Source organism: Pezoporus wallicus, unplaced genomic scaffold (genome assembly GCF_028554395.1).
Source record: "Pezoporus wallicus isolate ANWC-B61680 ecotype Strahan unplaced genomic scaffold, APGP_CSIRO_Pwel_v1 contig_7892, whole genome shotgun sequence".
In the NCBI taxonomy this organism is placed as follows: Eukaryota; Metazoa; Chordata; class Aves; order Psittaciformes; family Psittacidae; genus Pezoporus; species Pezoporus wallicus.
In genome coordinates, this window is record NW_026641897.1 from 569,983 (window position 1) to 587,030 (window position 17,048).

Genomic DNA, 17,048 nt, shown 5'->3' on the forward strand with positions numbered 1-17,048 from the left:
GTGTTCATTGAGCTCTCCAATTCCTAAGCCTCTTCCTTGGCTGCAGTTCCAAACCTGTATCTATTGTGCCTATTCGAATCTGAAAAATGGAGGTCCAATGCAAACAACAATATAAATAAGACCTTTTATATGTCTCACACATTTCCTCTCTTCCATTATATCTCTCTGTCAAGGTACCTATCTGGCAACACTATACTGCAGGAACAACTAGAGTCAGCACTGACAGCTTTTACGGTTAAAGCTCCGAAGTGTGCCACTGTGAACAAGATTAATTGATTGATCTGTCTACCCACCTATTAGTTACACAGTCCCATTCTTACTTTAACCACCTCAAACTTCAGCTACACCTTTTTTGTCAAAGCTTTTATGGAGTTCGGCTTGAGAAGCTTTGGCCATTACCCTGAGTATCCTGTTTTATAGATGCTCATAATAATGCAGCTCTCCTGGGGAAGGTTACCCTGGGCTGGAAGAGGCAAAGCAGTATAATTCCCTAGATCAAACTGCGCAAGTGTAGCATCTTCACATGCCCTTGGCCCACAAGAGAAAGCAGCAGGAAAGGGAGCACAGAAGCTTCTGAGCATTCTTCTCCTTCCCAGCCCTATGCTACCTCCTGTCCTTCCTCTCCTGCACGTCCCTGCCCTCACCTCTCCTTTAACTGCATCCCATCCCTCCCATCTGCCACTGCACTCCATTCTCCTCATCTCCTGCTCCCCCTGCAGTCAGAGCCTAGCCCCCGGGTGCATTTACTGCTGTTGTCTCAGCACTGGCTCCTCTGATCTACTCCTAACCTTTTTATTTTTATTTTGTTTTTTAAATTAATTTCCCTGTAGATTTTAACCACTCCATTTTCATTTACCCATTTTGTTCTTCCTCTCCTCCCTTCCCCACCCTCCTCTTCCTCCCCCTGTTCCCTTTGTCTGTCTGTGTCCATCCCTTACCCTACCACAGAAAACCTCTCCTCTCCCCTCAGTATAAAGCAAGAGCCTCATGGAGCCTCTCTCACCCCTTTCACCCCCACCACGCCGGTCGGCTCTGGGCAGGCTGATCTTCAGCCCTTCCACATGGCCCTTTCAGACGATGCGTCCACGCCTTGCTACAGTGCCTTCCTTCATCATGGTGCCCACTTTGGGCAGTCCAGCAGCCAGCCTCTGATAGCAGGTAACTGGCCTTGGCCACAAACTCAGTGGGAATGCTGCAGGAAAGGGGTGCAGTTTTGCCTGATGGGGAGACCAGTAAATGCTGCAAGCTCTTTGAGTGCAATTGGGACCCAGAGTAGCCATGTTCCAGTTCTGTGTATGCAGCATGTGTGCTCAGCTCCATGGAGGGTCACAGAAAGATTTCATGCCAGTCCTTAATTTTTTAGAATAAAATGGGAAAAGAAGCTGTAACTACTTAGAAGGATGTCCCAGTTGTATGGGTCTGGAACTTACTATAGAAATACTCATAGAGCAAAATCCTGTGTTGCCTCAAAAGCCGTAATGCCCCTGAGTACTGTAGTGTTAGCAAGGGTACTGTGTGCTAGCCTAAAGTAGATGATAGCAGCTTGAATAATTTAGCCAGCTCTAGGATTGACAGGGACATTCAGCATGGGTTGTACAAACTACTAAGCTAGATAAATACACTGTCATAGCTATGTTGTGAGCAGTATTTGAGTCACCTGGTTTGAGAGTGTCAATGTGAGCTAGTGCCTTCACACAGCAGACCAAGTAGCTAAGGAAAAGGGCATCACATCTGAACATCAGGGCCAGGAAGAGTGGGTAAGAGACTATAATGCCTTAGAGCCAAAGGAATACAGGCCCGGGGTAGATGGCCTTTAAGGGAAGGAGACAAGTGAAGAAATAGGTTGCAGAAGATCACAGCACTTAGAAGCAGCAGGCTGGAGGGGAGGGTGGGGAGTGAGGGTAGGTTTCAGGTAGGTATTAGGGGAAACTCATGTGCAAGGTGACTTAAGCAACATTGCAGCAGAAGCTCAGGTGTGGCTTGGATGAAATGGTGGGTATCATTTTAGGTGACCATTGAGGCTGTTGTCACTTCATTGTCAAAGAATATAATTTGGGCTTTTTCAGAGCAGATAGTCTTAGCACAGACCACAGTTCCTAATGCTCAAGAAACACATCTTACCTTTGCCTTCTTCATTTTCCTATTTTTCTCCTTTGACCTAATGTCCTCCCTTTGTCTTGTCAGGTGAGATTTGCATTTCTGAATCTCCCTGTAGGAAAGCATCAGGTAACAGCAGAGAAGACTTTTGTGTTCATAACACTGTCTTGGTCTAATCTTACTGCAGCCAGTAAGAGTCTCTGAGCTCTGGGCACTTCCTAAGCCAAGGAGTCTCATAACAGATTCTCTCCAGCAATACAGTTCTCTAGGGATGCAGTCATATATGAGCACCCTCTAGCCTAGAAGGCACTGTGTTTCAGGAGAGGCATCTGCCTTAGGACCCTCATGGAGAATTAGACATGGGAGAAAGTGTTCCAAAGCTCAAACAATGTCATAGAGATGAAGGTACTGTTCCTCACTTGGAAGGCTCATGGGGAGCGGAGAATGGCTGGAGTTGGAAGCATGTTATGAGCAGGATAGGTGCTAGCTTTGTCAGCCCTGGAATACAAGAATTTAATAATCCTGTCACCTGTTGGTAATGACAGGAGGTAATGGAAGGGGCCTGCCTGCATGTAACTGCATTTTGAGAGTCTCTCTGTGAGACTCATTCATGTTGCTGATACTGATAACTGTTTGTTATCTTCCTTCTGAAGATTGGGATTTTGACTTTCCAGTAAATTTTCTACACTGAATTTTGAACATCAGCCTCTGTGTGCTCATGTCTGAATAAAAACACAAGGGCACATGTGCACAGATCGGGCAGCAGAGTGAGTGTGTATGTGTTCCCACCGGAACTGAAGTGTCAAAATTAATTAATTTTGCCTGCTGCTATGTAATGTTCTAACTGTTCAGTAACATTGTCTTCTCACTCATCACCTGTTGTTGTATCTCAGGCTAGTCAATAAATGAAACCTAAAGAACATGAATTTTAAGCATAAAACTTTCTCACCTTTAAAGAATGCGAAGGGAAAGAAAATATAACCTACATGTAGGAGGTGTTTATCATCCAGCTTAACACACAACTACCAATCCCTAAGAAATGAAGGTTATAAAAGAGTAGAAGAGTGCAGAATATAAATCCCTGAGGCATTATATATTTATTTTTATCAATATTGGGGAGTGGCTGAAAAATGGCTCAGCCATGAGACTACTCATGCCTGGTAGTTCTGTCCCATTATCCAAGTGCAGGTGAGACAGGAACATCAGCCACTGATTAGGAACTCTTCAAGGAGAAAGAATGAATTTGCATTTCTTTTTTCTTGAGCAAATCACCTCAGTAATCTTTAGTCAAGACCTGTGAAAGCAATGAGGTAGTTTAGCCTACCTCATCAAAGAGTAACTTCCTCCCTTCAGGTCAATGCTCCATGTTGATCAGTTTTTGCTTTGCTGTGTAACTGTTACGTATTTCTGATTGCCCAGCAAAGGTTCATGCTTGTTGCAGGGCCTGCTTTACCAGTTATCATTCTGCCATTAGTAGAGCTAAACCAACTCTTACTCTTCTTTCTCTGCCATACCCGAGCATGCTACAAGTGACTCTAGTGGTGTTAATACCTAACCTGTCACTTCTAAAGGTGATCACATTCCAGTCCTCCAATTAGAGCAGACAGGAGGGACAAAATTTAACAAAGGAACAACAAATGGCACAAATTTCTTGAGGAGCTACAGGTCACCTAGGGAATGTGAAAGGCTTTGGATGCCTGCAATAGGCTGAGATCTCAGTAGGTACCGTTGGAGGTTGAGTTATAAATCTCTCAGCAGCTGTGGGGGAAAAATTATCTTAATTTATGTAGCCTTTTTTTGTTTGGTTGGTTGGTTTGGTTTGGTTTTGGTTTGGTTTGGTTTGGTTTGGTTTTGCTTTGGCTTGCAATTCCCAGCAGCTTCTGAGATTATTTTAGTTCATTTAAATGCAATAAGCACTAACAGCAAATGCCCTTCTGGCTGGCCCATTTTCAGGCTAACAAGTCCAAATGAAGAAATGCCTCTGGCATCAACCAAGAAGCCTCCAGCTGCACTTCCTAAGAGATGAAAAATACACTACAACCATCCACCCAGTCCACACCCCTCTCTACTTTGGTGGAGAAAAGATAACACTTGTACCTGCGATAAAAATGAAGTGGGACTCAAACTAATTTGCATGATTCTATTACAGTATATATTACACTAGCACCTGGAAGGAGTCCAACTGGTATTGATCTAATGCTAAGCACTGTGAAAATGTATTAAGTGTGCCCTTGCACCAAAGAGTTTGCAGCATAAGAAGCAGCACAGAGATGAAGTGACTCACCTAAAATCATCATCAGGTGAATGGCAGAGGTGGGAAGAGAGACAGGCACAGAAAACTCCTGGATCACTCTCCAGTGCCTTGCACATTGATCATGCCCTAAAGCAACATCCTACCAGTTTTGGAACTGCATCCACTGCAGATAGACAGGACTTCAGCTACTCTGGCAAAGAATATGCCATCATTCTCTGTGCAGCTCAGGGCCATTTTGATTCAGTTAAAATAAATGCAAAATCTACAATGAAACAAATTCTTTTGAGCCTCACAAAGCTAAGTTTTAACATCCACCCTTATTATAGTGCGAGATCAAAAATGCCATGAACTTCCCCCAGAATTTTCAGTGGATGAACAGCACTTATGCAAAAGAAGTGTGCACAGCATTTGCCTATCAAGCTGCTAGTCACGTGACATTGGGAAAAAAGGTGGTATCAAATCAAAATTGAAAAACCTTATCCCCATTGATCCCCTATCCTGATTCTTTCCCTTTCCAGGTCGTGATATGGCAAGCACCACCTTGCCTGGCTACCCACCCCATGTTCCCCCAACTGGACAAGGCAGCTACCCAACCTCAACTCTTGCAGGAATGGTTCCTGGTAAGTCAGCCCCCAGACTTCAGTAATGCTGCACACGTGTTTAAACAGTATACTAGTATTGTAAGAGCTTTCACAGTTGGCTTTGCTATTGCTTTGCTGATATTATGGACTATTCTTTTCATAAAGAAATCATCAGGTGCCTATAACAATTGCAGCTAACTTTTTTGTAATATGTCTCTTTCCCCCTAGTAACTGATTCACTGCTGCTGTGGGCAACTAGCTATCTATAACCTGTGGCAATTAACTGGTAATTAATTAACCTTAGTATTCATTAACTAATGTAATTATTTTCCAACAACCCCTGCAGATTATTAAGTACTGTTCATGGCTCACGATATTCAGCTATCCACTAACTTAGGGTAACAATTTACCTTCCATCTAAAGCCAAGGCATTAAACTGAAAATCATCAATGATAATATAATACCTGCAATTTTTGGAGACCCACTGTCCATAGCCTAAACTAGCTAAGAACTCAGCAATGACTAACAGCATTTCAGAAGAAACTAACTATTCCCTTTTAACAACCAGCTACCTACCTGCCTCCTCTTTGTAAGACTGTGCCTCCAGTCCAAGAAACTTTGTAGCTAATCCTGCACCTAAAGGCAAACTGTTCCTTTGCTACCTGATTTATTTGGAGAAGTATTTTCTATTGGCATAAACAGAAGGATTCTCCCTCTGTTTAGGGAGAAGAGAGGACCATTTACCCTAGGGCAATTGAAGAGTTTATTACCTCAGGCTCTATTCCCCATTCCTCAGATGACAGTTATCCCCAGCAGATAAATGAAGAGGCAGGATTTTTGTTTCTCAGCCACGGTAGCTCAGAACTCAGAACTTCATCTGCCACTGACTTCTGCTTCTGTTACTGCCCTGGGCTGTGAGTTGTGATGGCTAATGAGCAGGTACACAGTCCATTCTGCAACCTCTGCTACTGAAGGGATGACTCCAGAACCAAAGCAGCAGAAAGCTGAGGACAGAAAGCTCTTAAATCACTATGATATGATTTGCCAGGGCTTAGGAGTGAAAAGCCTAAACACCCTCATCCAAATCTTAGAACAGCTAGCTATATGAACATACACTGCAGCAACACTATATGAACATACACTGCAGCAACACAACTGAAAATATCACTGACAGAAATATTTGCCGGTTGAAGTCTTAACATCTTTAAATGACAAATCACTGCTCATATACCACGAAGTACTGGCTATTGCCCATGGTCACATTCCGCAACTAATAAGCTACCTACTGCTTCTGATCCTAAGGCACAACAAAATCTCAGGCTATGCTGTGAAGATGATGTGATTGATCTCCAGATCAGGAAAAGATAGTAGATTGATACTTTCCTCACCTCCACTTTAGTCCCTTGATATAGCTGACCAGCTTGCTGAACTGGGGTGGTGCAGAGGTGGCAAATTTTAGGGCATCTCGTTCTACACTAAATTTTTCAGATAGATGGTTTGGCTCCAGAATCACAGAAGCAGTAAGACAATATAGATCAGTTTAAAAACCCCACACAGTAACAGTAGGTAGACTCAGTTGTCAATATTTAAGTCAGTTGTACGTCAAAACTTAGAGAAGATCACAGCATGCAGAAATTATTAATAACTTCAAAGTAGCTGACTCTTTGAATAGACACTTCTAAAAAACAGGCTCTTCTCAACTTCTGCCTGTTCTCAACTGTTCAGTGACTGCTATGCAAGTTTAACACCCTCATCACAAGGATAATACTGAAATCTAAACTGTAAAAAAAAATTAAGGCCACTAATCACAAGGGTCAGTTATCCAAGAATAGTGTATTTCATCTCCTTGGTGTGGACGCTACTTATTTGTAAAACGGCAGTGTCCCTTGAAGCCACACAGATGCCCCCTAAAAGAAAAGAAACAGGATGATAAAGAAAAAAACCTGAGTTACACTTCAAAGAAAAAAAGATTCTTCAAGTCAAGTGGGTGTCTTTACATTAAATCTGATGTCAACATTCAATTAGAAGAAGTTTTTCCAGTGGCCTACTTGGGTATCCTGCAGTAGTTACTGCATATTTCCACAAAGCCCTTCTATTCCTGTCTTCTAATGAAACTGAAGCCAACAAGCTGGAGAGATAAAGAGGCTTCATGAGAAGGAACAGAAGACTTGGCTTTAATGGGTCATGCTGCAGATCTCCTCAGCTACAGGGCAAAAATGAACGTCTGGGGAAGGGTGTAAGAATAGAGCAAATGTGTATTGGTACTTCACCAAAAGATCTCCCAGCCTCCGACAAGTTGCATCTCAGAGACTTCCTAAGCCGCACTTAGTATCTTTCTATTTAATTTTTACACGTCCTCAGTAGGTTTCACCTCCACAGATTTGAACAGTGTCTCTTGAACCCATATAAGCCTTTAACATCTGTAGCAACCTATGGAAAGAAGTTCTGTAGCTTAACTACATACTGTGTGAAAACTAACTCCCTTATTTGTTCTGAACCTGCCACCTGCTAGGCTCACTTCATGCCTCATGGTTTCTGTATTAGAAGACTAAACGTGCCAAGATTTAAATACAGATACCAAGAAATACTGCTAGTAAAGGTTTCTAGAGCACGGATTGCACAGAATATAGGCCTCATGAGATCAATCCCCTGTGCTTGCTTGCAACCTCTGTTAAGACACCAGGTTGAATAGAGAAAACAAATATGATCTTGCCAATGGTTTTTCCCATACCCCCAGGACAAGAAAGATCATGGGCCAGTGCTTTAACTACGCTGGAAACAAGAAATCAACAAGATGACCCCTCAGGGAGTATCTTTAAGAAACATACTCACATGCAAGCAAACCTTATTGTCCAGATGTGAGTGAATATGAGAAAGAGCCTCTGTTTTCTCTAGATAAAGGTGCAGAGCTAAAAATAGAACTGGTCAGAAACCAGAATTTCCAATCCATACAAAACTCTGATTCTTTGACATTTGTTTTCATCTTGCATTGGTATGAGGAGCCAGAATCTTGAAATAGTTCAATTTGCAGACATCAGGATGAAACATTTCAATAACATCAACATGTTCTAGATGTCAAGACATATTAAAATAATGAAAGAATTGAAAGGAAATTAAATGAGATGAGAAAGGCAAAATGAAACAAAACAAGAAAGTTGAAACATAATACTTTGTTTCAATTTGCAATCATTTCAGAACTTTTCTTTCCAAAACTCCATTGAAGCTGACAAGCTTTTGCAAAACATTTTCATTTTGATGAGACAGCATTTTCCAGTGGAAAACTGTTTCTGAGAAGATTGTTTGACCAGTGCTAACCAAAGCTGCTTTGCTCTATCCATGACAACCTTTCACTAGACTTCTACTTGTGTAATCTAGAGAAGAGCTTGTCTCTGGTAGCAGCACATCCATGCAACATGGCCAGTCATGCATGCAAATATCTCTGAGGTTTATGTTCCATGATGTGGTAAGATACATATCCTGCATCTGCCCTCGCCTGTAACTGCAGGTCCCAGTCTGTAGACATGGATGAAAGCCAGTAGTCCCTGAGCACCAGGGACTTGAAAAAGCAGGGGTTAGTCAGTCAGAGAAGGATTAATCAGGTACTGTGCTACACACTTAACCTGTGTGTCTGAAAGAAGTTTCTTGCACAGGGAACAGAGCACCTTTGCTCCCTGCCTCAATTCTTCATCTTTCCCAGAAAGACCATCAAGTTTCTGCAAACTGTTTTGGAGAAGTCAGCATCTGCTAAAAGGGAAGTGCAGTTTACCCAGAGCAGCTAGAGCCTGCAGAGGGCTGGTGATGGCAACGGCAGGGAGTCGTTAAACAGAATCCAATGTTGATGAGGAAATTACACTTGTTTCATTAGTGATGGAGGAAAGCGATAGCTCAGTTCCTCTTGGTCACAGTTGAGCTCAAAAGCTCATTATCCTGCTGCATGCATGCTTTCACTCCTCGTCAATAAACACTGTTTCCAGTGGCTGCCCTCCCTCCTCCCCAGCTCTCCATAACTGGGGCTCCTTCTCCTCTCCTTAACCCATGCTTTAAGAACACTAGAAGCAGTTTAGGGTGACAACTCAGAAGATGGTGGGAGAGAAGCCTTGAAATGTCAGAACTTCTTCCCTCTGTGCAGTGAAAAGATGTTTATATGAGGTATTTCAAAGCAGAAATTCTCATTTGGATGCTTTTTTTTCCTTCTTATTGCGGGCAAACTCACTCCTTTATATCCCGCAAGCAAGTCACTTCAGTAGAGATTAATTAGGATTACACATTGCTTTTTGCCTTTGTATCCTATCCCACAGTGTCTTGGTCACCTTGGCAGGTTTCACCTATTCCTTCCCAGCAAGCTGTCAGAATTTTCAGTGCAGGATGTTTCTAGATATGGAAATATGCTGAGTTATTATCATTAAAAGAGTATTTAGCAAGGTCTATCACACAAAATGAGGTTTTATACTGAAGCTAAAAACTGCTGCGACCAAAATACTTTGGATAGTGATTGGTTTTTGATACATGCAACTTTTCATACTGACTACTTTGGCTATTACCCTGAGTTTCTTTAAAAATCTTGTTGGACAGATCCTTCTCAAGTTTAAAGCAGTGCAAATCCCCTGACTTCAACAGACTTCATTTCCACCATCTGAGAACCTGTGGTTTGGCTTTAACTCTCCAGTGAGGGGAGATTTGCAGAGATTACAGTATAATTAATTGACATTTCTTCAGTAATTGTACCACAGGTATCCAGCGGGTCTCGCATTGCCTTCTTTCCTTATTCCATGGTACCTAGAAGGAACCCCAGGTGCTTTCCAAACACTTCTGTTGTAACAACTCCTCCCCTTGCTCAGGGCAAGACCAGAAGCTAATAGTCACACATTAAGTGCATAACGCCATTCAGATCACAGTAATTGTCCCCAGTCTCTTGGTACTAGATTAAATTATGAACAGGTTATGATCAGATAATGGCATATTTTTACTTAGCAGAATCATAAATTTTTAAGTTTTGGGAGATTTATTTATTTTGAATGCAGCACCACACCTCCTCAGTTACCAAATATAATTCCTTAGCCCTGTGCAGCCCTCTATAAAACAAGGAGACTCAGCAACTTATGCACAATAAAACTGAATATTTAAGACCCTACAACGTTCAAAGCTGGGGTCAGACTCTTATTAGATCACAAGTATTTTGGCTTGGGTCCGTTTTACTGAATGTGAAAAAGCTCAGCTTGCCTTTCAGATTCAGAATAGTACCTAAATTATTAGAAAATTATTTTCTGGAACTAGAATAGAGCAACTTTTCTCTGTAACTCACTAAGCACAAAGGTGGGGTTAACGATACATGACTCAGTTTTCTGACTAGCACCATCTATACAGGGAGTAGGAAAGATTCTTATGTTTTTCATTTTGATTTATATTTAAGCCCACCCTACTCTCACTGTATTCATGGAGAAATTACTTTTCTCCACAAATACATCATCACCTGCAGTACCCTACAAACAAAACTTAGCAATACATATTGCCATCAGCAGCCCTGCTAGTTCCAGTGAGTTTATTGTGAGCTTGTCCCATCAAGCTCCAATGCCTGGTGTCTTGACTCTACTGCAGAATCTTACATTTTACTTAAAAGAAAGCTGATGGTTAGTTGCAGAAAAAAGCTTGCATGTGCTTTGTAATCTTTCTGCAACCTGGGAAACAGAAGTTGGAAGGCAACAAAAAATAAATCACTTTAATTATTTGTATTATTGAATTTCATTATTTTAAACTAATTTCTTGAGTCTGAAGAGGCCGATTTTTTTTAATCGTATGGGTAAGCAGCATTGCACTGAATAAATACTACAGTGTCCTGAAGGGTACAATCCCAGCAGAGCAAGAAAGCTACACACACTAGTTTTTCTGCAGGCATACGATTCAGCTTGAACGCTAGCTCGATGGAATAGTAGATCTAAATCTCTTAACTGTATTTCACACCTTCCTTGGTTTGTTCCAGGGAGCGAGTTCTCAGGCAACCCCTACAGCCACCCTCAGTACACAACCTACAATGAGGCCTGGCGGTTCAGCAACCCTGCATTACTAAGTGAGTATCTCTTTCCCACAGCACACCCCCAGCCTCGCGCTCCTTCTGTTTGTCTCTTTGTTTATTTTCTTTTTTATTTGTTTCTGGAAAGGGTTTTCAAGTATTCAGGCAAGTGAGAGGCCTTTTTCCTCCCTCTCCAGTCCAGTGTGTAGATGGGTATATACCTCATGTGTGTTTTGTATCTGTTCTGAAGCTGATTCCTCTTTCCTGTGACAGTTCAGAATTCCAGTTCAGCATGGGCTTCTCCGTGAACTACATCCACAGTTTATTGCAGATTAGATCAAAAGTTAAACTCAGGTTCTGCTATTCTCTCAGGCTGCCATCCATATCCTTTCAAAGTATGATTAAAATTCCAGATGAGGTTTCACTCCTCTCTGAAGGTAAACCCAGAGTCAGTTCCTGGGGATCTGGAAATCCCACAGAAGTTCTTCCTATTGGACCAGTTGGAACTGTGTCCAGGGTGGTAGATGGGCTTTATAACTAGATCGGTAATAGCCGATAGAGTTTTCTAGAAGAGATATATCCATCCCCAGTTCCTAATATGCCTAGAAACAGTTTTTTTTTCAGAGGGGAAAAAGCCTCCTATAAGACCATATCTTCTAACACAACATTTATTTGGAAGGGAATAGGAAGAGATTTATTATATGTAAAATAAATCAGCTGTGATTATTACCTACGTATTTACTGAGGTTTAACAACTGAATAGATGCACATTTTATTCCAGTGTTGTTAAACCTCAGTAAATGTGATCTTAATAATCAATCACTATTTAACACACATTCGATAGCCGTCTAGAGAGCTTTCATGCCAAATGTGACCAAAATCCCACACAATAAAACACTATAATTTTGTTTCACTTCTCCCCTCCTGGTTTTAAAAGTGACCCATTATACCTCGTCAGGTATGCTCAGAACATCTGGCCCTGACACTTTCCCTGTGGCTGCAGATGAGGTGTGGAGTATTTGTGCTGCAATGCTCATAGGCTTCTCTCTCAGTAACTTATTGATGGTCATAACTTATTGACAGTCAGAAGGAGCAAAAAGATTTCCTTCCCACTGAGGGGCTTCAAAGCCAGCGGCCACAGTAGCATCTCTCCACTGAAATGCAGCCCTTGGCTGCCTCCATTTACTGCATTTCCCTAATCCCATTAAGAGCCAAGCCCCAGGTTCCTTCTTTTGGTTCCTTTTGTTTTCTTCCTTTCCTTTCCTTTCCTTTCCTTTCCTTTCCTTTCCTTTCCTTTCCTTTCCTTTCCTTTCCTTTCCTTTCCTTTCCTTTCCTTTCCTTTCCTTTCCTTTCCTTTCCTTTCCTTTCCTTTCCTTTCCTTTCCTTTCCTTTCCTTTCCTTTCCTTTCCTTTCCTTTCCTTTCCTTCCTTTCCTTTCTCCTTTGTTTCTTTTCTTCGTTTGATTTTTTTATTTATTTTTTTTTTTACTGTTTGTCCTTTCAACCAGTCCATTCTTCTCCTGTGTTAACTTTCAGGTTCCCCTTATTATTATAGTGCCACATCCCGGGGCTCCGCACCTCCCACTGCTGCCGCTGCCTATGACCGCCACTAGTTACCATGGAAACCACATGAAACTACAGGGCGACAGCTTAGGCCTCCACATTGTACCTGTCTGATCACCTCCCCCCATCCCTGGGAAGGGTGAAGAATTTCTCCATTCCTCCCCACAGTCCAGTTCCTTCCTCTTCGCCACGAAGGCACCGGACCAAGTGCTCACCACGCAAGACTGAGACCCTCACCCTCCCCTTGCCCTCTGCCCCTCTGCTCCCCCCATGCCGGGAAGAGCCTGTGGCCAAGTGGCTTCTCCTGCAGGAGCCCTCCACCACTCCTGGGCAGAGTGCAGCCACACAAAGGCCCCTTAGCTTCCAGGACTTCAGGGGGACTGGGAAGCGATACAGCTGGCAACCACTGCCTTACAGGACCCCCTTCCAGGACCGGTGAGGGCAGGGAGAACACCACTCATGAAACACTGTTCCCCAAAGATACGCTCTTCTGTGGTGGACTCTTCAATGTGTGCAACACGTGATGCTCACCCTGTTTCCCAGGACAGAGGGAACAGTCTGGCTAGAGCAGAGATGGCAGTACAGAGACCTGGCCCATCTGGCAATGAAGAAAAGGACCAAGTACCTATCTGCACCCCATGAGGGGTTCTCTGTGCACCTCATCCCAACTCTCCAGCATGGCTTCCCCCATAGTTGGCTGCACCTCACACGTGGTGACTTCACAGGCCAGAGTCGGAAGGAACCTCACACATACACCCACAATTTCTGTGACACACAATCAGCTCAGACAGGAGGATGGAGCAACATTTACAAACCAACCGACAAAATGAAGAAATATATAAATAGATATATAAATATAACTGTGTTTTTATGCTTTGTCATGAAGGTCTGTAAAAAGAAAAAAAAAAAAAAAAGAACAAATTCCAATTTTCTAAAAAACCCAAGCAAACAAAACCAACAAAACCCCCAAAATAATAATTAAAAAAACCTACAAAAATAAAACTCCAAGTCCCATCCCTCCCCGCCACCTGAATGGCAGACGAGTTCCTCTGACGTCTGATGCTCCTCTTTCACTCTAGGGTTTTGTTTCCTTTCTGTTTTGCACTACAATGGGATGGTGGTATTGGAGAGGATTGGATGCCAGCTCCACCCCTGTTGCCTCCTTCTCCTCCTCCTTTCCCAAATCCTGTCTCTGGGGAGCAGTATGGACAAGTCACATCTGACAAAGTTACCAAACACATCAGTGGACAAAAAAGCACTCTGAGTCAACAAACGTTTTCCATGTCACTGGCTGGCAAACAAAGAAAACAAGCCCAGCTGTGCTCTAGCTGCGCTGTGTGGTGGAAAGTGTGGGGCTTCATGTGGGCCCATCTGATTGCCCTCTGGACAGCTGAGACTGAGATGGACAAATTCAGGATTGGCTGGGATTATTGCTTGGTTCCCTAGCCCTTAGCCTCCACTCCTTTTACCTTAACCTCTGTACCCGTGATGACTTCAGCTCACCCACATCCTGACTTTCACAATTTTAGATATGCCCAACACCCATTCTCCGGATCCCCACTGCTGGTGATAACAGCCTCATTATTCTGTGCCCAACACCCAATTTCCTAACCACTATAGCCTTGCTATATGGGCCCCCTTCGTTTCCCAGTCCATCTGCTCATACACCTACTAATTTATAGGCCTCCATTCAAAGCCGTATGCCTGCATCCCACCTGCCAGTCCCAACATACAGTCCCGTCTTTTCATCTTCAATCCTATATTGTGTGTCCTAATATTTACCCCTTATCCCAAATGCTCACTTGATGATTCTCTAGGGATTCTCTGCTCTTTTTGGTTCCCAAGTGACTGGCAAACTCTGTTCTGAAAAAGGCTAACTGTCAATAGAAACGCTTATTACTCCTGCATTGTCAGCAAACTCATAAACTGTTCCTTGAACTGACACTTCCTAAAAACTACTCAAAGAAAACATGAAGGCAGCTATAGCCTGTCCCCAGGGCATCAAGTCTGCCAAAGTAGATCCTTGTTGTTTTAGAGAGGTTTCAGATAAAACTCATGGGCTACTGTCCATGGACAAAGACAGGATTGAGAATCAACCCCACCCCCCCCCCCCCAGAGGGCATAAAAGTGAACAGCGGAGTAATCTGTACAGCCAACATTATGTATAAAATCCAAAGTTCCAAGCCTCAGAGGAGATGTGGTTGTGGACTCGGTATTCTGTCTCCAAGTTTAACTTGTATGTATTAAATCCATCATCAGTAAACAGCTGTGTTGATCCCAAAGGCCCCCTTCACCTAACACTTTTAGCCCTTGCATGGCTCTAGCTGATTATAGGTCTGTGTCTTCTTTAATGGGGTGCCCAAATGATAATGGTGTTTGGGGAGATGTTTACATAGAAGATATAGAACTAAAATCTGTTCCTGTATAGAAGAAAATCAAAGAGGTTACTCCTAATCTATTGAAAGCGTCATTCTGCACATATTACCTCTGAGTAACCTGCTGCAAAGAGCAGTCACCAAGACCCGAATTTGGCCTGTTATCTCATCTTATATGAGAAGAAATTTCTGAATAAATTCTAAAAAATCACTTTCACCACTCCTTCTGTTTTCCTCCACAGACAACAAATAGATGCTGGACCCTGTTACTAAAGTCTCCCTCTTAGTCTCTCAGTACAGCCTTTGCTCTACATGTGCACCACCAAGTTTCACTCAGCAAGTGGTCAGAGCAGAGACACTAAATCACAGGATGAGGAAGCAGAACCTCATGAGGAGGCTAGAAAAGACTGTCACACCTCACACTTGACAACTGCAGTCCAGAGGCCACCTCAAGAGAAGCTAGCAGCTCAGAAATGCTTATTTTTATAATGGCGTTTCACTAAACTTGAGACATGAGCTTGGGTATGAAAGCAGGATGTGGTTGGCTTACTCATGGCTGGCTTGATTTGACCCTTGGAGGGCCAATTCCATTGGGGGAATGTTACTTTTATCAGTAACTCCACTGATAAAAGAGGATTTCCACCAGGCATGATTGGTCTGGAAAGTTCATAAGTATGGCATGTAATTTGACCAGAAAAATGAAAAGGAAAGCAGAATTATGCAAAGGACTGGGCAGTCTAATCCTCTTCCACCACCATCTGTAGACCCCAATGCGAATGTACTGAATTACATTTGCCAAAGAGTTTCTTGTGTTGGTTGTTTTGATTTACAGTCGGTGGATGCATTGTAAAGCAGTATTATAGCTAAAGTCTAGTAGCTGACACAGGGATTTATGTGGTGATATTATGCAGAAGAAAACCATCAATATTCATATAGATTCCATTAGACTGGACTATGCAGGAAAAGCAAAAATTCTACCAATTATTTAATATTATGTTATTTGCAAAAACAATTGCTGCTTTGTAGGAAGATAATGTGTGTAATGTGAAGGCAATTCCTCTTGTAAATAAGTTCACCTCCATCTTCATCATGGTAGTTATTAAAACAGCCTCGCCTCATCCTGTAGATAAGGAACACGCTGTCTGTACTGTGCAAGTCTCGTTGTGCTCACTGAAAACAAAACAATGTGTTCAATAAAGCACAGCACAAATCCAGAACCTGAGGGAACAGCCAAAACTCGGAAAGACCCCTTCCCTAACAGGCCAACAGTTGCTTTCTTGTAGGTGGAATTGTTTATTTTTTTATTTTTTAATTTTTTTTTAAAAAAAGGTTTCACAGGAAAAAATGGAAAAGAATTGGAGGAAGAAATCACTATGCAAAATCCAGTGAAGTCTGTGACTCGCATCTCTCTCCTCCATTCTGCTGCCTCTTCCCTCTCTCCCATTTCTTTCTCACACCCTCTTTCCACTCCATTTCTATCCCTCTCTTTTATTATTGTTCGTTCCCAATGCACTTTTCTATCCAGAGAGGGAACAGCATTACTGATAAGAGAGCAGGTATCTGGGACCTCAAACTCCCCAGTTCTCCTTGTGACTCTAGAGAACCTTTGTCAAGTTCAATTTCCCCTCTATGCCTCAATTCCAATCTGCTGTAAAGAGGGATAACAGTAGTTCCTAGTTCACAGGGGGATTGTGCAGCTGAATTAATTAGCACTGGCTCAGTGCTTTGAGATCCTGAAATAAAATTCTATCAAAGTGTTAAGTATTATTCTGAATAATAATTAATGTTTCCATTACATTTCTCTTTTTTCTTTTTTTCTCACAAATCATTCTTTGTTTCTTTATTCTCCTTTCTTAGCTATCCCTTCACTTCTTTCTCCTCCTATCTTTCATAGCTCTGCTGCTGCATTTGCTTTATCTAACGGACCAAGCACAAATGTTGTATGACTGGATCTCCTTCTGTTACCATTTCTTCACAGGGGAAGAATCTCGTGCCCTCTCACATGTCATGCTTCACTGGAAGCAAGAGGGACCACGACACTTAAAACTGGGCAACACTTTTGAGTCCTGTTCTCTGAAGCTCCTTTTGGCCCAATGGGATGTGGGGAGGTTGCACGGGATAGATGCATTAAAGCTGACATCCTTGTAACCTGTAAATCTGTTGGGGAGGGTTG

General features: G+C 42.5%; 1 protein-coding gene across 16 annotated transcripts in view; it reads left to right on the top strand.

Moving 5' to 3' along the window:
* PAX2 (paired box 2) overlaps positions 1-12,944 on the top strand; it is a 96,560-nt gene extending 83,616 nt beyond the window's left edge. For 6 of the 16 annotated variants that reach the window (XM_057425693.1, XM_057425696.1, XM_057425697.1 and 3 more), the window contains 4 exons: positions 949-1,158; positions 4,870-4,971; positions 10,910-10,996; positions 12,493-12,944. In XM_057425693.1, coding sequence (XP_057281676.1) covers positions 949-1,158; positions 4,870-4,971; positions 10,910-10,996; positions 12,493-12,614 — 521 coding nt within the window. In that variant the 3' untranslated portion in view covers positions 12,615-12,944. Of the gene's footprint in view, positions 1-948; positions 1,159-4,869; positions 4,972-10,909; positions 10,997-12,473 lie in introns of those variants that run through there. The other 10 variants (XM_057425695.1, XM_057425703.1, XM_057425688.1 and 7 more) reach the window with 5 other exon arrangements.
* Positions 12,945-17,048: the final 4,104 nt, after the last annotated feature.